Source organism: Colius striatus, chromosome 9, assembly GCF_028858725.1.
Source record: "Colius striatus isolate bColStr4 chromosome 9, bColStr4.1.hap1, whole genome shotgun sequence".
NCBI classification, from domain to species: domain Eukaryota; kingdom Metazoa; phylum Chordata; class Aves; order Coliiformes; family Coliidae; genus Colius; species Colius striatus.
Window position 1 is genome coordinate 16376444 of NC_084767.1, and position 22742 is coordinate 16399185.

The 22742-nt window shown below is 39.8% G+C and overlaps 1 protein-coding gene across 1 annotated transcript in view; it reads left to right on the plus strand.

Moving 5' to 3' along the window:
- The window catches only part of TRPC7 (transient receptor potential cation channel subfamily C member 7), a 75174-nt gene extending 52662 nt beyond the window's left edge, over positions 1-22512 (plus strand). The window contains exons 5-12 of the mRNA XM_062002493.1: positions 12-245; positions 2072-2336; positions 10183-10378; positions 13209-13430; positions 16297-16377; positions 20173-20226; positions 21544-21619; positions 22370-22512. Coding sequence (XP_061858477.1) covers positions 12-245; positions 2072-2336; positions 10183-10378; positions 13209-13430; positions 16297-16377; positions 20173-20226; positions 21544-21619; positions 22370-22512 — 1271 coding nt within the window. The remainder of the gene's footprint in view (positions 1-11; positions 246-2071; positions 2337-10182; positions 10379-13208; positions 13431-16296; positions 16378-20172; positions 20227-21543; positions 21620-22369) is intronic.
- Positions 22513-22742: the final 230 nt, after the last annotated feature.

The window sequence follows — 22742 nt, forward strand, 5'->3', positions numbered from 1 at the left end:
CCTTTCCACAGGTATGATATGGTCAGAGTGTAAAGAGATCTGGGAAGAAGGTCCACGTGAATATGTGGTGCATCTCTGGAACCTGCTGGACTTCGGGATGCTGTCCATCTTCGTGGCATCCTTCACCGCCAGATTCATGGCTTTTCTCAAAGCAGCTGAAGCACAACAGTACGTAGATCAGTACGTTCAAGATGATGACCTCAGTAATGTCACCCTTCCCCCTGAAGTTGCTTACTTTACTTATGGTAAGATGCTTTTTGCTATCTAATGTTTCCTGTTCTTGTAGGCTAATGTGTGGCAGTGCTGAAAGCAACTTTCTTTTTGTGATGTTTATGTAGGGTTTTTTCCTAATGAAAGCAAACGACTCTTCTCAGGTCTACCCATTCCAGCCATCTTCGTAAAGAGTCAGAAAGGAATTGAGATTTGAGCCTCATTCATTCTCTGATCTTGTGCTAAGACTACATACAGGTCAAACACATCCTGCAAAATAGCTTGAGCAACAAATATCCAGGAACTGGGAGCAAGCAGAATATAATTTAAATTATGGATGAAACCTACTCAGTTTTCCAAATGTGAGGAGAGACATGTGTGAACAAATACAGGATGTGGAGTTGCATTTCTGACATGTTGGTGTACTCAGCACCTCTCTTGCATCCAACATCTGTGTAATGAAATACAAACACCAATTACACTTGTAAACTGCTGCTCCTCCAAGAAGAAAAGTTTATTTTGGAGAGCCTATAGCATCTGTAAGTGCTAATATTCAGAAATGTAAACAGTAGCATAGCCTTGATACCGTTGCTTTTGATGGCTGAAATGTTTTTTCCTTGATATTCGCAAATGAGTAGAGTTTTACACCCCAGAGTGGGGACTGGATCCATCTCATGCCTCTGCAAGATTCAGATGTAACCCTAAGCAAAATCCATGGGAATTTTTGGACGTGAAGGGGGCTGCAGGAGCTAGAGTGCCATTTGCTCCCTTGGGTTCTAAGGTAGCTATTGTAGGAATGTGCTTGGGCTGGAGAGGAAGATCTGGGGCAACAGACTTCCTCCACTGTAGATATGCACTGGGGTGCATTCAGGGTGCACAGCCACTGGCTCGCTGACCAGTCACACCAGCTCAGCCTCTTGCTTGGTGTGTCCCCTCTGAAGATAAGCTTCCATCTTTCTGCTCAGGCAAGCAAGAGGCCTCCAAGGTGATGTGTTTTTTTCCTCTTTCTGGTTTGCTGCTGAACCATTTAAAGTGAGCTCATGGTACAAAGGGTCCAGAACAGAATGTCACAAACAGATTCTGCGAACTCCTCCATCTGCTGCTTTTTCTTTGGTTCAGATTACTGCAGATGATGCATGTTTGCTTCTGTGTCCTTAAAGATGTTACATGTTTTATCTCTGGGTCACAATCTTTTCATCAAGGTGCTCAGTGCAAGGACACTTATTATCTACATTAATATGAATGTTCAGATTTTCAGTAGATCACATAAATTATGTATATCTGGTATCAACGTGAAGCTTTTTAAAGTAAAAATATTAGAATCACTAGACTGCAAGGACTGGTTTTAGTTTAAAGATAACACAAAAATTTTACACTTGGTGGTTATATGTACTTTATCCAAACAAATCCTAACTTTCTTATCTAACAGTAGAGATAGAGATCTCAGTCTCCCTAATGCTTCCTTTCCAAACATCGACACAGTGCCATGTATTCAAATATATAGCCAAACTCCACTGTGTGGTGGTTTTTGATTTTCCATCTCGAGATCTTAAGATTGAAATGGCACAGCACACTTGATGTTCAACAAGGAAACAGAAAATATCATTTTTTTTAAAAGCCATGCCATTTATTTGTTGTGTGACTTTGGTAAATCCCAGTGTCTTGCTCATTTCTCATCTTTACATCTCACCCACATTTGTACAGCATGTTGAGGGCTTTGGTAACCAATTGTTCCAAAACATTTTCTTTCTTTAACTCCTGGACAGAACCAATATTCAGTCTTGAAAAGGGGTCGTTTGTCATCATAGTTTCCATCTAACACTTTTTGTTACTAATACTCAGTGTACATGTATTGTTTTAGCCAGGAACAAGTGGCTTCCCTCGGATCCTCAGATCATTTCAGAAGGACTGTATGCAATAGCTGTGGTACTCAGCTTCTCCCGCATTGCTTACATTCTTCCAGCCAACGAAAGCTTCGGCCCTCTGCAGATCTCTTTGGGAAGGACTGTGAAGGATATCTTCAAGTTCATGGTCATCTTTATCATGGTGTTCCTGGCCTTCATGATTGGAATGTTCAACCTTTACTCTTACTACCTTGGTGCAAAGTACAACCCTGCATTTACGACGTGAGTACCTGTGGAAAAATGGCTGTTCTTAAGAGGCTCAATCCATTCTGGCCTATTGCTGCTACAAGGTCTGCTTAGATATTTTCTACTCCAGATACATGGGGAAATTAAATCCAAATTTAGCAAGAAAACTTGAAACATAGCCTCCAGTCCTGTCAGATAACTTAAAGCCTGAGTGAGGGAAAACACAGCTATTTCTGGAAATCAAAATAACAGATCAGTACAATATTTTGTGAGATGTTCAAATTAATGAGTCCAGAGACTCATTAAGTGGTGGTTAGACCTAAGGTTATTATTCTTAAAACTGCAAGTCAGGATGTATGTAAAATATAGGAGGATTTTGCATACATGAGGTCTGTTGTAGGAGAGTGCAGCTGTGATTAGGTGCATGTCTGCAGAGTTGTTAGTTGTGATGCTCAAAATACCAAAACCAACCAGGATGCCTAGGCTGTGTTTCTTAAATCCTGAATGAGTGCTTTTCATCAGAGGCCATGTGAAAACTGCACAGAGCATCATTCAGGTGACTGGGTACACAGGGCAGCAGGTCTCCCTGGTCATGTTCATGCAACAGCATTCACTGCATGGTTGAATGGCCCTGCAGAGATGGCTGTGCCTCCACCTTGTCAAGGAAATCAGGAAGAGAAAGAGACTGTCAAATGTCTCTGCAATGAGGTTCAGATTAAGGTTTCTTTTGAAAGGGGAAAGCCTACAACCCTTTGGAGGCAGGTCAAAATATGATCCAGTTTCTCCAGGACCCAAGCCCCCACCCTATGGGGGACAACTAAGGTCCTGAAGGAGCTTACAGAGGAGACAGCTTGGTGCTCTGCCATGTTTCTGGGACATGTCTTGTGCATCCACAGGAAAGCTTCCTTCCTTGCACTGCAATGTGGTACCAATATAGCACCATGGTGGTCAGCTTTGTGTCTGACAAAATCACTGTGACATCCTTCAGTGCCACAGCGGGGACTTTCCTTCTCACACACCCATCTGTGAGGGAAGAGGAAATCTTCACTTGATGTTTTCCCCTTGCTGTGATCTGACTTCCAGACAGCCATATCACATTTGTAATGTCTGGGCCCATGGCCTGTATCAGATGCAGAGCAGACAGCATCTGGCATTTGAAGATCTTTTCCAGCCATAATGATTCTTTGATTCTATGATGTGTCATTCCTCCAACATGTTACATGGTGAGGCAGGAGCTTAGCTTATATCTCCTCTATAAGAAATGACCTTTTTAGCATCATTTCTGTCCTGTGAGTGGGTATTTCCCTTCAGATGCACAGGAGCCAGTTTTACCACACCACCCTCTTGTGCAACATATCTTGTAACATAATGCTTACTTTTGCTAGCTGAGCCAAATATGCCTTCTATACCTCTCCTATAACCTCAGGATACATTTTAAGAGAATGATGTATGAGGCCAGATGCAATTGTATATTTATCTGTGCTCAGTAGTAAAGTAAGAGAAAATTGAGTATGTGGGATGTGAGTTGCTTCTTATTTGAAGAGCAGATGATGCCCTTGAAGCCAAAACTTAAATGAGAAGTTGAGTCAATATCATCCTCAATTGTCTGGTGGCACAGGAATTCTCAGCTGTGGTATTCCCCAGGCCTAGAGTCACTAGAGCAAATCACTGACAAATTCCAATGTTGGATGGTAACTCTTTCATTAGCACTTATTACCCAAGTGTATCTTCCAGGAGTTTCTATCTTTTGATGGAAAGAGAGCAAACATTGACTAACGTGATGACTGCTTACTGGAGTAAAGATTGCTTAAATGCCCAAGAATGTTTGGATTGGGGAGAGTCAAAAGGCAGTGCTCTTCCTCCTTAACTTCAGCCTAGAGGCTACTTATCCTACAGGGACTTCATGTCATTGCAAAGCAAATTTTCCATGTGTATAAATTTTCCTTTTAAGAATTTGGAAAAGTTTTTAAATAGACTGACTTCCTTCTGATTGTTTAAACACATGGGAGTGTCAAATGATGATCAGTGAAACTGAGCCTTTTCATCATATGAAACAAAGAGAATAGATTAAAATTCATCCTGAAAATCCTTCTCAGACCTCTTATTCATTAAGCTAGAAACCCTGAGGTACACAGTCTCAAACAATTTTAATAAGCTAATGACAAGTTTATATTGGCAGACAGGTAGCTACCAATTCTAGCAACATTTCCTTCTCTATTTTTTGTGATGTGCCTGAGGGCCTTGCTGAAGGTGGTAGGGTCCAGCTGCCGTTGACTTATTCAGTAAAAGAAGTAATATTTCAGTATTAAAATGAATGAGGAACTCACCTGTTCATTCACTGAAAATTCAGTGGATAAAGAACAACAATGCTTGCTTTGGTATCCTCATAACCATCCTGTGACTTCAGAAACATCACCAAATGCATTTCATGGTGGATACGTTTGCGAATTCTAATGAAGATGGGTGCAATTTTTCAGAAAGCAAGTTTTATACTCAGAAATGTGACTATTCAGAGATCAGCTGACTAGTCATGGCAAGAAAAGACTCATTGGATTTTGTGTGTTACTTTATTGTGGTCAGTTTCAAAGGACATTAAATTGTCACTTCAGTGAGAATCCTGAGACATACAACTACACACTAAAATAGCTTCAAATGACTCATTTAAGAAAACCACAGCTTCTCAGGACAGTATCTAGGTAGAAAAAGAGCATGTACATTTGTCCAGATAAAACTCAGAGATAGTTTCTTGCTTAGTTCTGATGATAATATTAGTGAATGTTTGGTGTATCTTAGCCTTTTGAAATTATGTGCTTCATTTTGCTTGTGTTGTCATCTATAGAGTGAGCATGTAGCACCCCAGTGGCCTCTGAACTGAGTTATCATGCAAAGCTTCTGCAGTTTCTTCCACCTTACTGTTCTAGGTGCAAACAAAGCAAAGACGCAGCAAGCTTTACTTCACACAGCTAAGTACAGAGATTATTTAACTTTAAAAAAAAATTCTAAGTTCCTCAATGCTGCAAAGTAGACCATTCCCACGACAGTTGCAACTGACCTCAGATATGTTTATCTGTTTATTGTATGCTGTGTACAGAACACAGCTCTTGAAACAGTCTGTAATTAAGAAATCACTATGCAAACAAAATAGAAATGGAGGCAAGACTGATTGAGTTCATCTTGCTTTCTGCATCACAAATCAGGCTGAAGGCTAAAATGTGAGGTTTTTGGCTTCCCTTTCCCCAAAGGGAAATGTGACTCACTGTTCTGTGCCAATGTTACTTCAAGGCTTGAAGGCTTTTTCCTTCTCATTTTACTTTGTCAAATTGTGATATTTTTGTAGATTATATTGACTGCATTGCTTTTTTGACAGGGTTAAACCTCAACAAATCAATTTAAGGAAATAAGTCTGAAAGGATGCCTTAAGCTTTCTTACAGAAGAGAACACAAGATTGATATGAAACCATAGCATTGTTGTGATCTTTTTTGATGAATGGCACACTGTTGTTTAAAAAACCAAGAAAAATGTCTGTGGTCTGTTTTCTCTCTTTATGCAAGAGGTTTGTTTAGCTTTTACTATGCATACAGAAAAAAACAAAAAAAAAAACCAAAAAAACCCCCTTCTCTGCTCTCTCCCTACTGCAAAAATTGGCTCTACCACAGTAGAGAGAGAAATTGCAATGTAGCCGTTTCCAGAAGGTGCGTCAGTCAACCCACCACTGCCAGACCCTCCTGCTGCCAGGAGCTCTCAGTCTGGGCAGGACTCCTGACTTCTTCCATTCCTTCATTTGTCTGCCTTTGAGAAGGATAAAACACCTGCTGACCTTGCAGAAGGGGGTAAATTGCTTAGCTGGCAATGACGAGACATGTCAGCATCTTGGAATCTTTGAGAACTTGCCTCCCAACATCCTCGTCTCCTATTTTAGTGAGACATTCTCAAAAAAACTGATATTCCCTGTGGCTTGTGCTGAATCTCGTGCAATTCATCAGTAATCTAATAGGAAGAAGGAAAGAGCCATCCATACTTTTTGGTCTGGCTAGAACAAGGTCCTTTGAAATATTTCTCTGTGAAAGGGAGACCTGTCTTTGCCTGGAGGCATTGTCAATGGCTAAGCAATGCCATTTCAGGGTGCTACAGGTCAGGTCCACCTCTCACATCACCATTGGTACTGGTTCCTCCCCTGACCCTGGGAATAAGGATTATGGACCATTGCACTGTCTCGCAGTGGATTAAAAATTATAGATCATTCCATTTGGCCCTTGCCTATCTCCTCTGCAGTGTTCACAGAACCACAAAATGGTAACGTTTGTAAGGGACTTTTACAGATCATCTAGTCCAAACCCTCTGCTAAAGCAGGTCCACCTAGATCAGGTCACACAGGAAAATGTCCAGGTGGGTTTTGAAAACCTCCAGACAAGGAGACTCCACACCCTCCCTGGGAAGCCTATCCCAGTGCTCCCTCATCCTCACAGTAAAATAGTTTTTTCCTTATATTTAAATGGAACATTTTGTGTTCCAGCTTTCCATTACACCTTGTCCTGTCACTAGATACGACAGAAAAAAGTGATGCCCCAACCTCCTGACATCCACCATTCAGATATTTAGAAGTACTAATGAGATCCCCTCTCAGTCTCCTCTTCTCTAGACTAAAACAGCCCCAGTTCCCGCAGCCTTTCCTCATATGGAAGATGATCCAGTCCCCTGATCATCTTGGTGGACCTGTGCTGGACTCTCTCCAGAAGTTCTCTGTCCCTCTTGAGCTGAGGAGCCCCGAACTGGACACAGGACTCCAGATGAGACCTCAGCAGGGAAGAGTAGAGGGGGAGAAGAACCTCCCTCTACCTGCTGTCCACACTCTTCTTGATGCATCCCAGGATGTCTTCTTGGCCACGAGGGCACATTGCTGGCTCATGGTTAGTTTATTATCAATCAAGACTCCCAGCTCTGCAGAGCTGCTCTTCAGCAGTTCAACCCCCAGCCTGTACTGGTGTATGGGGTTGTTCCTTCCCAGATACAGGACTCTGCACTTGTCCAGCTCTCAAGCTGGTTGAGATCCCACTGAATGGCAGCACAGCCTCTGGGGAATCAGCCAGTCCTCCCAGTTTGGTGTCATCAGTGAACTTGCTGAGGATACACTCTGTCCCTTCATCCAGGTTGTTGATGAAGATGTTGAACAAGACTGGCCCCAGAATAGATCCCTGTGGAACTCCACTGGCCACAGGCCTCCAACTTGACTCTGTGCCATTGATCACCACACTCTGGGCTCTGTCATTCAGCCAGGTCTTGATCCACCTCACTATCCACTCATCTAAGCCACACTGCCTGAGCTTTCTGATGAGGATGTAATGGGAGACAGTGTCAAAAACTTTGCTGAAGTGTTGTCGCCACCAGCAACACCACCTGGCCGCCCGCATGTCCTGTGGCACTGGCTGTTACATAACGTGTCTGCCCAGCACATGTGCTAGCTGAGCCAATTGCAGGAAGATATGAACAGGTGCTAGTCGTGTTCCACTTCATTATTCAGTATCGCCAATAGTTGAGTGATTCCATCTTGATCTGCGTCACAGCGAGCACTCTGAGAAACACGTCACTGAAGTCAAGGTAGATGACATCCGCTGCTCTCCCCTCATCCAGCCAGCCAGTTACACCTTCATAGAAGGCTATCAGGTTGGTCAAACAGGATTTCCCCTATGTTCCATCACCTTTCCAGGGATGGAGGCAAGGCTGACTGGCCTGTAGTTTCCTGGGTTGTCCTTCCTGCCCTTTTTGAAGACTGGAGTGACCTTGGCCTTTCTCCTCAGGTACCTCACCTCCATGTTTGTTCAAAAATGATGGAGACTGGCTTAGCAATCACACCAGCCAGCTCCCTCAGCACTCTTGGACACATCCCATCAGGTCCCATTGACTTACAAGTATTAATCTTGGCCAACAAGTCTTTAACCTCTTCCTCATCCACCAAGGGAAAGCCTTCTATTGTGCAGGCCATCCTGTTATCTTGGACTGGGCTCCTGAGGTCCAGCCTTGGCTGTAAAGATTGAAGCAAAGAAGGCATTCAGTAGTTTGGCCTTCTCTGCATCCTCTGTCACCAGGGCACCCTTTGTGTTTAGTAGTGATCAAGTAGCTAAAGACATTTTGGTGTCACATGTGTTCTTTAACTGGAAAGTGCAACATTTCTAGAATAAGCACTGGTCAGAATAAGCTACCATAAAAGTGTAAGGTATCTGACATTAATGCCAGCTACTCTTTGCTGCAAGTGAGGACAGGAGACAAGAGCAGAGCGTTACAGAAAAGGGACTGTCTAGCAAGTAGAAAGGTGATAGCATTTGTTTGAAGTGTGGTCATATCTCATCCGACAAGTGTACTTTTGCATGATGTCTCAGTCTCATGCAAAGCATCAAGAAGATGTGAACATACTATCAGTGACTCTGAGTATCATGGAGACTCAATAGAAAGCCACATTCTAAATGAATTTGTGCAACATGTATATGAAACACCAGTTAGGATTGCTCTTCACAAGTCAATGCAGTTACACTAGCTGACAATAAACCCTAAAAAATACCTGCAGTCTTACTGGTAAATGGAATATGGAATACCATAAATTACGATGGGAGATAAATACCCATTTGCTTTGGCAGAAAGGAACTGCTCAGTGCTCTATACTAGCTTTTCAAAGGGTTGAAATTAATTTCTTTTGCTTTTTATGCATGGTGTTATTGATACAGGAGTCAATGCAAAGCTTAGTGTTCCCGTAGGATATGTTGTAGTTTGTACCTATAATCTGTTTTTATGAACAGATTCAGAAGAATTAGGTTGTCACTCTAGTAAAAAACATTTCATCAAAATAAGTTGTAAATGGCATTGTTTTCTTAGAAGGTATTTACCTCCTTGCAGGCAGGGGAAAAAGGGAAGTATTTAACTGTTAACATGGTAAAGATTGTTCAATGAAGGCAAAATAGTTTCTAAATTAAAAATTAAGCTAAATGCTTCCAGTGCTTTTCCTCCTCCTCCTTCCTTCCTTCCTTTGCAGCTGTGGCTACTTCTCTTTTGCCTATTATTAACTTGATTTCTCTATACCATCTTCTTTTGACCTGTCAATTCATCTGCACCGTTTCCAGCCTCATTTCTCTTTGTCATTGATTTATTTCTTTCTTTTTTTTTTTTTCCCTAGCTTTCAACCATTTTATTTTCCTCTGTTTCTTTTCTACTTTCAAGCAAGTGTAATAATCAAATCAAAATGTCTCTCTGCAATGTCTTTTACCACTCTTAATTTCAAATTTCTGCTACAAATGTTTGGGTGTTTGACTTATATGCAGTACCGAAGCATGACGGGAGGAAAATTAGATCAGGAAAAAAGATTATGGTCTGCTTATATTTGCACTCTGTGCTCTTCATATTAATGCCAGAAATCAGAACTTTTCAGTCACTTCATCTGGGTGAAAAACAATAGTTTTCTTATGCCCAGGAAACTGCATATAGGGAAGTCAAACTAGATACCTTTTTCCCTTTCCCAGATAATTACTGCCTGTCTTCTCTGGACGAGAAAAAGGAGAGTCAATAGAATTAAAAAAGCCTGCACAGAAAGTTTCAAACTACAAGTTGTCAGTGGAGAAGTCGCCTTTAATAGAGGCATAAAATCCAAGTGACAAATAATGCACCTGAGAGGAACAGATGGAGCAAATAAGGGGACATTGTAACTTTATAATTAACTGTAATTCTTTATCAAATCAGGAAATATGATTTGACACATCCCTGGGTGATGGATAATGGCTGACAACAACTGTGCCAAAGCATCATATTTATACTGGTGAATTGCTGCTTTTGTTAGTAGTATTTGGCTTGGCTAACCTGGTGTCAACTCCATAAAGTAATTGTTTGCTTTCTTTTTAGGGTAGAAGAAAGTTTTAAAACTTTATTCTGGTCAATATTTGGCTTATCTGAAGTGATATCTGTGGTGCTGAAGTATGATCACAAATTCATTGAGAATATTGGATATGTACTCTATGGAGTATATAACGTGACTATGGTGGTGGTGCTGCTTAATATGCTAATAGCCATGATCAACAACTCCTATCAGGAAATAGAGGTAAGATAAAAAATTAAATTCCCAATTCAATGTAATTAGTTATCACTGATAATGAAAATGTTTAAAAAAAACCAAAACAAGGAAGCTGTAGCTTATTCCACATGCAAGATTAGAGTGCCATTGAAACATAGATCTGCACTTTGTAAGAGTTAAGGTTGTATCTGCCCTCTCTAAAACAGCACTGAATTTGTAATTAACAATGAATCATTTCTAGAACAACTTCAGCTTCCTCATTTTTAATGCTTGCCTGTGAGTAAACTCAATTTCCTTTACATTTATTGATTGAAATGTTTGTGATTTTTTTTATGCCCTGTGTTGGTTATGATAATTCATCCACATGTGCTACGTTCACTGCATTGTTTGCTTATGACAGATTGAGTAATATTTCATCTGGCTTTTTGCCCAGTTCTCTACTAGTTAAAAGCTCAAGCCCATCTAGACCTGAAACTCACTTATGCATGTTTTATAAATCCATATTTTCCAAATATAAGACATACAAACTTGATAAAGGTGGTGTTTTTTTGAGGAATGTCTAATCTGCAAAATATAGCCACATGGACATTCACAAAAACCTAAAGGATATGAACACAGCCCTCAGGAATACAAATAGGTTCCTACAGAAAGTTGTTTGCAGGGTTTACCCAATTTTGTTCAGTAGCACTTCTATTAGCAGACTGAATTTGTTAAATGTTTTGGATGTAAACAAATCCCTGCTAATGTAAATAAAGGTAGAAAAAAATATTTGGATAATGTTAATGCTGAGTCACCTCTTTTTTGTGATTTGCTAAATGTCAAGTTTCTGTAGTTGTATTAATTATTTGTTCTAATCTCCCCTCAGAAGCTGACACTGCAAAAGGCCAATGCTGAAAATATTTTCTCACTGCAATATCTGATTCATTTGTGTACTGTAGTGAGAATATAAATCTATCTTGTGAATATTGTAACTAAGTCTAAATGTCAGAAGGATCTTACCTATGTTCTCTGCTCCAGAAGTTTTCCTCCAGGCAGAAAGTAGAGTAATTTCCCAAAAGTTTTCCAATCACTTAAGATCAAGGATCTTCTTGATTTATCTTCTACTGAAACAAGATTTACTTCTGAATGTGTCTCAGGCTCTTACTGCATTTTCTAGCTTATTGTAGTAGTTAAAGATGCTCCTGAAAAGTTTCCAAAGAAACGTTTCTATAAATACCTGAATAGGTGGCCTATATTAACTTTCTAGTCTAAACTTTGTGATGACTGTTTTACTAGAGACACTCTTTATCATCCTTCTTGATTGCCTGGAAATACTCAAAACTTTATTAAAAACTACTTGTAACTATCAGCAAACAAAACAAGTGTGAGGTATTTGGCCCAGATCCTCCTACCTGAACAGTGGTAAAACTAGTAAATCTCATACTAATTCCTTCCAACCATCAGTAGCAGGGAAATTGAAGACAATCATCCTACTAATTGCAGAGAAAGTCTCTTTTGCCAATGTTTGTCTGACTACAGCAATGTCAATAACAATAGGGGATGGTCATTACTTAGGAATTAAATTCCATTATGGTCACTGGGGACATGTTTTGCTGTTAGCTGGAGTGACCAGATCACATTCTCATGCTTTCCATTGAACATCTCCTTTAAGCTACTTCTATTTTTCTTCTATCTATACCTCAAGTATTAGTGCTCCCTGTCAACTTAGCATTTATGGAAAGAAAAAATCGTTTGGCCAGACAGAAACCATAACTACTTCCATCAGTGGCTTCCTAACTGCTTAACAAAAAACATTAAAACTTCACAAGTGATTTCTACTGTCATTCAGCTTAAAGTTTCTGTGAGACGCAACCCCAAACAATGAGGAAACCAAACAGCAGAAGTGAATGCTGCTCCATGCACAAAGACATTTCTATAACTGTGACACAATTTATCTCTGTTGTGTTATGCCAGTTTTTGGCTGGTTTTCAGAGGTAGCAGGTAATCTGAGGTTATTAATTTCATCAGATGTACATGAGGACAGGGTGTTGGCAGATCCACACTTCTATTGATTCTGCTCTATATAAACCAGAATGAAAACAGCTGTAGAGTAGCTGTAGCTTGTCTTTCTTTTGCCTGATAAATGATCCTGATACATGGCCCTGACCATCCTCCTATACAAATGCCAAGCAGGTCCATAATATGTATGCTAACCTTGCCCTTGTACTTGGAAGTGATCCTGTCCTTCCTTGACAAGATGCTCACAGACAATGAGTGATGGACTTTTTCTCCACCTTCATCCACTAAGATGAATAGTAAGAGAATGAATGTGTATTGATTTAGGGATATGTAATAGTGAACATAAACAGGATTCTTGAGGAAATCAGCTTATGATAGAATAAATCAGTAACATATACTCTTCTCTGCCAAGATTCCTGGCAAATGCACTGAAAACAGTTAGCTAGAAGTTAGATAGCATTGCAATTATTGGAGACAGTCTTTGCTGTTGTGTACATAATTTCTCCTACTTTCCATGAACTTATATCTGTTATGACATTCTTTTATCAGCATAGCACAAGCAGCAGATAGTTTCTGAAAGACAGTCCCTTTGATGTCCAAGTAAACAGGAATAGTCTGGTATTTGGAGGACTTACACTCTCTGTTTATTAATTGCTTTGCTAAAATTTTGCCTATTTTGAGATTATCAGAGAGAAGACTACAAAGACATATTTTGTGCAGGAGCCTTGGTTTGACAAGCAGAAGTCTGACTCTAGTTAAAGCCTATCTGTATTTTTGTCCTCAGAGCTAAATTCCTTCCTATTTACTAATTATGCATTTGGGCATTGGTTTTGTGTTTTTTTTCTCTTCCCTTCCCAAGGAGGATGCAGATGTGGAGTGGAAGTTTGCACGGGCCAAGCTCTGGCTATCCTACTTTGACGAAGGAAGGACTTTACCTGCTCCTTTTAATCTAGTGCCAAGCCCTAAATCATTTTATTATCTCATACTGAGAATAAAAATGTGCCTCATAAAACTCTGCAAATCTAAGGCCAAAAACTGTGAAAATGATCTTGAGATGGGGATGCTGAATTCCAAACAACGGGTATGTTATATCTTCAGTTTTCACCTCCCTTGTAGAAAGGATTCATGACAGGAACCTTCTGGAGGGGATTGTATGGCACACAGGAAGACCAGAGACGGCACAGCCTCTTACTCAGTCTCATGACTGGATATTGCCTGCATTACATTGAAACTAAAGGGTTCTCCCAGACTCATGGCCTCATTATACTAGGCACAAGGAAAAGAACAACTTTTAGAAAAGCAGGCACTTTTATAAGGGAATTTTCCAAGGACAAATAAGCAAGGTCAAAGGGAAGAAGCAGAGGCACAAATAGGATCTCCCAGTTTGTCTGACACTTCATCTATCCAGCAGGCCTTTATACTATTTAAAAACATCTACTTTCCTTTTGGTACTTTCTAAATTAATTTTACTACCATTACAATATTTACTGCCACTGCAGGTTTGGGAACAAGTTTCCAAGCAGTGCTTAATAACACCTCCTATGTACCTAAAGCTGTAATTAACAACCTCTCTTCTTTCATTTGCCTAGTGATGCATAGACACTAATGGGTAGATCCTGCCTCAGCCACTATCCCTCTGGTCATTTGAAACAGAAATTTGCTTTGGAAATACTGGCTACACAGCAGCAGGCTTTCCTCAGCTTTCCTCAGTGCTAGTGAGCATGACAAAGCAGGAGATATGCAAGAATACGGTTAGCATCCAGACCCTTCCCACAGAATGCTGCCCCATGGGAGAAATAAGAGAAATAAGAGAAAGTTATGTTGTCCGTGGAAATTATTATCACTGGGATGAAGCATTTCTAGCACATAGATGTATAACAAACACAATCCCACTCAAGGCAAGGCAAACTGCTTTACGTTGGAGAAGAAAACACCCAAAACATTCCCAGGGACTCACCCACAGCTGGTTGGCTGCTGTCATCAGATTCAGTGGATGCAAAAGTATGATGAGGCAGCTTTGCTTAAAAGTGTCCTGGCCTTTCTTTAATTTTTATTTAATTTTCTCAGCTTAGGCTGGGTTTGAAACAAGAGAACAACAATGGGAATCCATTACCGGGGGAAAGAAAAGCCCCCTAAAATGTGTTCTCTCTTATTTCTTACAGCAACTGTATGTGAGAGGCCAGCGTGGCTCCTTGACAGGCTGGCCAATCTTTCTAGCACATGTTGGTATTTCCTCTGCCTGCTCTCAGATCCATCCATCCATCCAGGCTTTAAAACCCCAGCTGTGTGGCACTGCACAGGAGAGGGAAGAAGTGGGTGACATTGGGACTCTCTAACTGAGATGTGGGAAGCCAGATTACAGTTTTAAGCTTGTAAAAGGGAAGAGGTGTAATGAGAGAGATAGAGAAGATGAAAATGAAGGTTGGAGGAGGCTTTGCAGAGTTTGCCTTTGTAACCTGCAACCTGCTCTTGGGCTCTGTCTGAATCTCTTGGCTTTCCTTGAAGGAGCAAACAGCTCCAGGCAAAGCCCACAACCTTGGAGGAGATAATGCTACATGAATTTAAAGTAACTACACAGATCTGATGTTTATTTAGTCTCTGACAGAACCTAAATTGAAAGGAGAGATATATCCATGGGTCTATTCCATGTTAGCAAATCATTTATCTGCCCAATATGGTGAACATTGCCAAGATAGACAGGCATTTGAGGACTTTTTACTCTATAAATTCACGTAATACTACTATTGATTATTCAAAGACCCACTAGAACAGTGGAGTCTTGAAATGAAGGCTTTTTCCTTTAACTATCTGAAAAAATGATTGAAAAAAGATAATCTAACCACATAAACCAAAGTAATAGAATTTTCTCTAAGCCCCTCCTTCCACATGAGTGGAAGTGTCTGGTTTGCCATTTTTCATGGAACTCATGCAAAATTCACTGTTTCCATGGCTTTAACATAAGAGATTAAGAATATCAGTCATTTCTTGCCTGCTTGTTGATTTTGCTCACGGATTGCCTTCCAAACAATCTCTGTATGACCATGGCACACCCGATGAGTGAGAAATAACAAAAATAATTCCATCATTACTTCAGAATTTTAGTCCAATCGTTATCAACATCCTGATTTAAACAAAAAAACAAAAAAAAACCCCAAAAAAACCCACACCAAACCCCAAAAACAAACAAAATAACCTGTTTCTCAGGAATTATAGTCCAGTCAGGGAAGGAAAACCTTTAACTAAGGTTTTCTCTGTACATACACTTTCAGAAGCCTCTGAAAAGTAATGGCTCCTTTGGGACTATGATGTAAATTAATTCCTTTGAAAAAGTGCTGATTTTTTTTTTTAATTAACACTTGAGACAAAATATTCAGAGCTGGATAACAGAGACAAATAATTCTGTTACAAATACTGTGTGTAGTCTTCAGAAATATCGCCTTGGAAGCTTCTAGATTATAAAATTTGTAGCTATGACATCTTCTGTCTGAAAAAAAAAAAAAGTATATTTTTATTAAAAAAGTAGTAAATAATACTGCTGGTTTAAAAGGACCAGTGAAAATAAATTCTGTTGCAGAATTTTTGTATCACACCAATTTGTTCTGTTTAAGCATAAATATTTCTTTTTCCTCCATTCTTAGATTATGTTCTAAACTGATTGTCATTCTATTTTAGATTAACATATTTTGTGCCTCTTAACACCTTCTTGTCTAAAACTTCTGTGAAAATACTATTTTTGTCTACACGATTTAAACCCATTTTTTTAGTAATTTGATCCTTTTCCCTCTTTAAAGAGCTTACTTTTTTAGACCTGAATGTGGTTATTTTTACACTACTCATACACTGCACTGTTTCCTACTCGTTTTATAAAGCTCTGTGTAGTTTAGGGCTGCCTGGGTATGAGAAGCTGTCATTGATTTAACTATATCCTGATTTTTTTGCAATTTCAGAAAGCTCGTTTTCACTCTAGCACTCGAAATACAGAAAATTTTTCTGGGAAGAACACTTATAACAAGCCCACAAGATATCAGGTAATCACAGCATGAAAGCAAGAGCCAGGGAAGAGATCTGTCACTGAACAGCTCTTACCTGCAAGGGTCATGTTTTCTGTGTTCCAGTCAATGCCATCCTGTGACATGTCAAGGTGTGGCTTAGCAGGTGAAGGGACTGGGTTGGGGCACTTCAGAGACAAACGCATCTTGTCACCCATGGAAATATACAGGGTGTCAGCATTTGTCATGCCAATTAATTCCACTCAAGGGTATTTAATTTAATTTATTACAATAAATATAATTCAAGCTCTAATCCTCCAGTCTTGCATTGACAGCATTTCATTTCTCATGACATAGAGTCACCTCCCCAGCCTTTACATTTACATTTTCATGTGCTTTCTCTGACAGTGACTTGTCCTACCAAGCTAAACCTGCAATGTGGTACTGTTCAAAAATACCTGTGGCTGCAGCAGTGGCAAGGGGCAACCCCACCATTGCAGGAACTAACAAAACTGTCTGTCTCAGCTGGAGTGCTCCTGCCAGCAGATATATTATTTCTTGTGCATCGTGTAATAGAGTAACACAACAAGCAAGAGGTGCCCCACAGGATATTTCTTCTTATTTTTTAATATAAAATGAAAAGGAATCTGACAGCAGGTGATAAATATAAAGGAACCAACATTAAAAAGAGTTGAGGAAAGCAATAGTTGAGTTGGATGAGATGTGCAATGCAATTCTGAAAGTGCTTCATCTTGTGTTGGTACAGCACCCAGCACAATGGGCTCCTAGGCTGTAAAGCACACTAGGAATACATTTGCACTGGTTCTAAAAATTGTTCAGGCTTTTGTGCCAAGATAGAAGGAGTATATAAAAATACAAGGTAGAGATGGGATATGTTCACTCTGGCATATGAAGTTAGTTGGCTTGATACTATCAAAGGCAATGGAAAGAAATTATTTTTGTGCCACTCAAATTGGAGTTTCAGCAATAAACTGAACATGAGGCAGCAATGTGCCCTCGTGGCCAAGAAGGCCAACAGTATCCTGGGATGCATTAACAAGAGTATAGTCAGCAGGTCAAGGGAGGTTCTTCTCCCCCTCTACTCTTCCCTGGTGAGGCCTCATCTGGAGTCCTGTGTCCAGTTCTGGGCTCCTCAGCTCAAGAGGGACAGAGGATTTCTGGAGAGAATCCAGCACAGGGCCACCAAGATGATCAGGGGACTAATCTTCTTTCGTATGAGGAACATCTTTCATATGAGGAAAGGCTGCTGGAACTGGGGCTGTTTAGTCTAGATAAGAGGAGATTGAGAAGGGATCTTATTAACATTTACAAATATCTAAATGATGGGTACCAGGAGGTTGGGACATCCCTTTTTGGTATAGTAGCTAGCAACAGGACAAGGGGTAATTGGATGAAGCTGGGACACAAAAAGTTCCACTTAAATGTAAGAAAACACTGTTTTACTGTTCAGGTGAGGGAGCCCTGACACAGGCTGCCCAGAGCGGCTGTGGAGTCTCCTTCCTTGGAGGTCTTCAAGACCCGCCTGGACATGTTCCTATGTGACCTGATCTAGGTGACGCTGCTTCTGCAGGGGGGTTGGACTAGATCTGTAAAGGTCCCTTCCAACCCCTACCATTCTATGATTTCTGCCACTTTCCCATCCATTCAAACCCACAGGTAATGGAAACATGCGTCAGTCTCTCCTGGACTTGTTCTTTTCCTGTAGCTATTATTTCTAAATAAGACTGGCTAATATTTGCAGGAAATTAGACCCTTATTTACAAGGCTGATAAAGCCAAGGGCAGATGTGAAAAACAGAAAAAGATAACTACCTGTTATTTTGCTTTAATAATGCTCCTACTAGGTTTATCTTCAAGTGATCTTAGAAAGTTTCAGTTGCTGTAGGAAGAAACTGCTCAAATAATATGAGTGTAATAGTCTTGATTATCTGAATATAAAGAAGAACAGTTTGATAATCTGTCCAGCAAGCTTTCTTCTACAACTGGGAAAATCTTTGCAGCAAAATCTTCTAGCTGAACTGTTTTCTTTAGTGGTATTTATCAAGTGATGTATCTGCAGTTTATGTACTTGGGCTACATACAGGCAGTGCCCTTGAGGGATAACAAAAATAAACAGAGTGAGTCTAAACATGCAAAAATTTGCAAAGTAGGAAGAACAGGTCAACACACAGCTGATGTGATCTGGGAATAAACTAGCCCAGGCAAAATGAAACCTTTATCAAACCTCCTTGAGCTGAGATTTTAAGATGGAGCATTGCTAAAATGGTGTGCTAAGCTCACAACTTCTTTTCACTTCCAACACTGCAGTCTGTCATGTTTTCAAGAACATCTTCATCTACGAAACTCAGGAAATACTTTGTCGGAAAAATAATAGAGGGAATAGTTCGTACTTTCAAAATTCCAAAAGTATCTGCTGTTGGAGGGAGAAAATAGCAAAGAAGTGAGAAATGAGCAAATTCCTTTGCTCACTTTACACTTGAGCTCTTCTACTGCCTAATTGACAACAAGCATTTGAGATCACTAGGTTTGAGATATGAAGCCCCAGTGAGTAGTTGTCCCTTCTGATCACTGCTGACTTGCATCTGGTTTTTGCCTAGTGACATGAAGGTGCAAAGCATTCCCTTCCATTAGTGCTGCCCTGGGACCTCCCACACTCAAGCTAAATGACCTCTGCAGTGTCCGCAAATACAGCATCAAAAAGAAATCTGTGAATTAAATAGTGGTATTAAGGCTCTGTAACAATGTGACCTTCAAATGTGCATGTAAGTTTGGAATAAAACAATATAAACAGTGAAGTACAAGGACATCATGGCCTCCGCATTAAAAGCAAGGAACTGAGGTCCAGCAGGACTTCTCAGACTCAAAATCCTATTGTTGAACCAAAAATTGAGCCCCAGATCTCATGAGTCCAATTCTGGTGCCTTGGCTACAACTCTGTCCTTTTCTTCTCATTTCCCTCTGTGCTAGAAGGTACAGAAGGTGTTCAGACTGCTAATGAAAAATGCAAAGCTTGAAGGTTGTGCCAATAAATACATTAAAGAGATTTAATTCAGTGCAGTTATAATTTACAAACGCCTGACTTGTTCCTAGAACCTATTCTCTTAAGACCATTTTAAGACCAACACTCAGTAGTTCAGTGTTGTGTTGTATAAAAGATTTCTAAGGCCTGGAGAATTTCAATTAACTTCTAGAGAAGAGTGGAACAGTACTTCATAGAAATCAGACACTATTTAATTGTTTCAAGTTTAGCATTCATTATCAAGAGGTTATCTGTAAGTTTTGTTCAGCATTTCCCTGCAGTAATCAGAATTATTTTGTCAAAAGGTGATTTCATTTGTTGTAGCTAAAAGGAGGAACACTGGGCAGAAGGGGTTGAAGCAAGGCCTATAAACCACAGTGCAATATTGGGACAAACATCAGTTACTTTCCTAAAGCTATTGGCAGAAATACGTACCAAGTGGCTAAGTAGATTCTTGTTTAAAAGCAGTCATGTTTTTAAAATTTAGTTTCTGAGGATAAATCTGACTACATGTATTTGATAGACCAGGCAGCCTTAAGCTTCGGACTTTTATCACACATAGTGGTTAATATGGGATAACATTTGAGTAGCATCCATCAAAAATACAAACTATATGTGGACTGAAGTAGGTAGATGTTGTTACTATATTTTTCCAGATAATAAGAGCATTCACTATGTGCTGATTACTTGCTTTAGTCAAAATTTCATGTCATCTGTTCTGAAAAAAAATAATTTCTTTTTGGGTCCAGAATTTTCCTGCTTTCCCCAAACATTACTTCATTTATGTTTTCTCAGGTGACAGCCCTACCTCCCTCTGGATTCTACTACTTTGGCCATCTTCAACACACCGTACGTGCACTGTGCCTGATCTCTATTGCCTTAATAATTCACCTGGTTAGCCAGATGACTCTTTGATAGAAGAACAGTCTTAGACATCCCATATTCCATGACTGCATGACATATACAAATGACTGGATCCTTATTTGATGTTCACATGCCTTTTGCATTGCTGTAATCTATATTTTGCTCCTAAACAAAAAGAGCAGGTGTACTGATTTCTTAATTCCTATTTCACACTCTTTGCAGTATTTTTCAGTGACGTTCAAAGCAGAGACATGTGTTTGCTCTGTGAATTGGTGAGGCCATACTGGGAGACACTTTTCGCTTAACAGCAACCATCTGGTGAATGAAAGGGATTTGTGTATCTGTTCTTGTACGCTCACTGAGCTCTCCTCTTTAGGTGCAGAGGATGCATCTAAATCATTGTCTCTGGTAGAACAATAAAAAATTACTGTTTATCATAGTTGAGATTTTTTTCCCCATTGATGAGTTTTCTGTAGTGAAGAAGTGGCAGTGTCACAGCCCTTTGGTTGTAACCCACTGCGTAATCCAAGACTGTCAAAGTTACCTTCCTTCTAGATAAATGTAACTAATGCATTTTTGGAACAATATCACATTGCAAGCTTGTATCCAAAGCCACCTTCCACTATTTCCATATATGCTGTTCCTTACTAACAATCATCTCTCATTTTATAAGTCTACATGGCTTTATTTTTTTTTTCCCTGTGCATGTCCCTTAAAATCGGCTATTTCCCCAAGAAACTTTTTGTTCTCCACTTCTATTCAATCTGTCTTTTCTCTGTCCTTCACTAAATTTATTTTCTCTTCAAAGATCCCAATTGCAAGGCAAACAGAGTCTTTCTGTTAACCTCAGGCCAGATGTTTAGTTCATCATGATGACTGAATTTGCTAATATCTATAATTAACCACTTACTTCTAGCTGTAAAGTATTTTTTTATTATATATTAAATAGCAACAAGCTAAAGAAAGTCTCTGGATCCCATTTCTTACCTTCCTGATGTATCGCCTGTGTTTTCTTTCTGTCTCTGGGGCATACTCTACATTCACGTGCATTCCACAAAATACTCCAAAGTCCCTTGTATGTGGGCTCATTATGACATGGCTGTCAATCAACTACTGTAGTACAAAGTTAATAACACAAAGTAGAAAATAAATGGGAAGTCAATAAAAAAATTCTCTTCGCATCCTCTGAAGCCAGGTTTTATCCACAGTGAATTCAGGTGTTTGAATTGCTCATTATAAGTCTAGAATTAAGGCAAGGTGGATAAGCTCACATTAAGACAAGTGTTTTTCTTCTCTTTTCAGAAAATAATGAAACGTCTGATTAAGCGCTATGTACTGAAGGCTCAGGTTGACAGAGAAAATGATGAGGTCAATGAAGGCAAGTGGCTTTTTTGTAATTGACACAGATTAGAGCATGCAACATTATTGCTACCAATATGGCCAGTAAAGGGGTTGAGCTTAAGGACTGAGGTTGAACACCCTTGTCTAGTGAGACAGCGTGCTCATGCTTACACTAGGATGAGCAGTGGGACTCTGAGCCACCTTTATGATCTTGAAATTCTGGATCCTTAATTTTCCTGAGCCAAACACATATCTCATGGGATCTTTACATAGTCCTGCTCTGCCCCATAGCTCTACCTCTCCTTGCTTTACAACACCTAATCTATTACCAACACCCAACCTTATCTCAGTGTGTAAGTGAAGCAATTTCTGACTGTAATTCCCACACTTGCCCCAAGGACATATTTTTTAATTGGATAAGGATCCATAATGCTATGGTATTACAAAGGATTTGTATGGAGATGGAAAAGAACCTCCCTCTAACACCTCTTAACTGCTACCCTCCTGCAAATGCCATACACAGCTGGAGATCAATATGTGGAGAGAGAAAGTACTTGAGAAAGAGATTAACTTTCCACAGATACTTACTATTACTGTCAGTACCTCTACTTGAAGTACAGGTTGTTTCTTAGAAGTACAAACATTAAGTGCGTAAATACAGAGACGTTGTATGGAACTCCACATCCATTCACTACCAAACACACAGAAATTACTGCTCTCGGGTCTTAAAACCTGATAATTACTTATTTGGTTCAATATTGCTAACAGAACTTTTTCCTCATTTTAGGAGAACTTAAAGAGATTAAACAAGATATTTCTAGTCTCCGCTATGAACTCTTAGAGGAAAAGTCACAAGCTACTGGTGAGCTGGCAAGACTAATACAGCAGCTGAGCGACAAATTTGGGAAGAGCTTAAATAAAGACATTTGATGGTGAACACAGAAAAAAGCAACTAGTTTTCTAAATATTATTCCATCTCAACCAGCATCTCAGGAGGGCAAAACTGTGTAAAAGATGGGTACCACACACTCGGCGTTGGCCAACTAGCAAGTATTAGTAGGAGCACTTTGCATCACTCCTGTGCTTGATAAGACATCAGTTCAACCTTTTATAATTTGAAAGTGACTTACTGGTGAAAATATATGCCCTTCGACATAAAA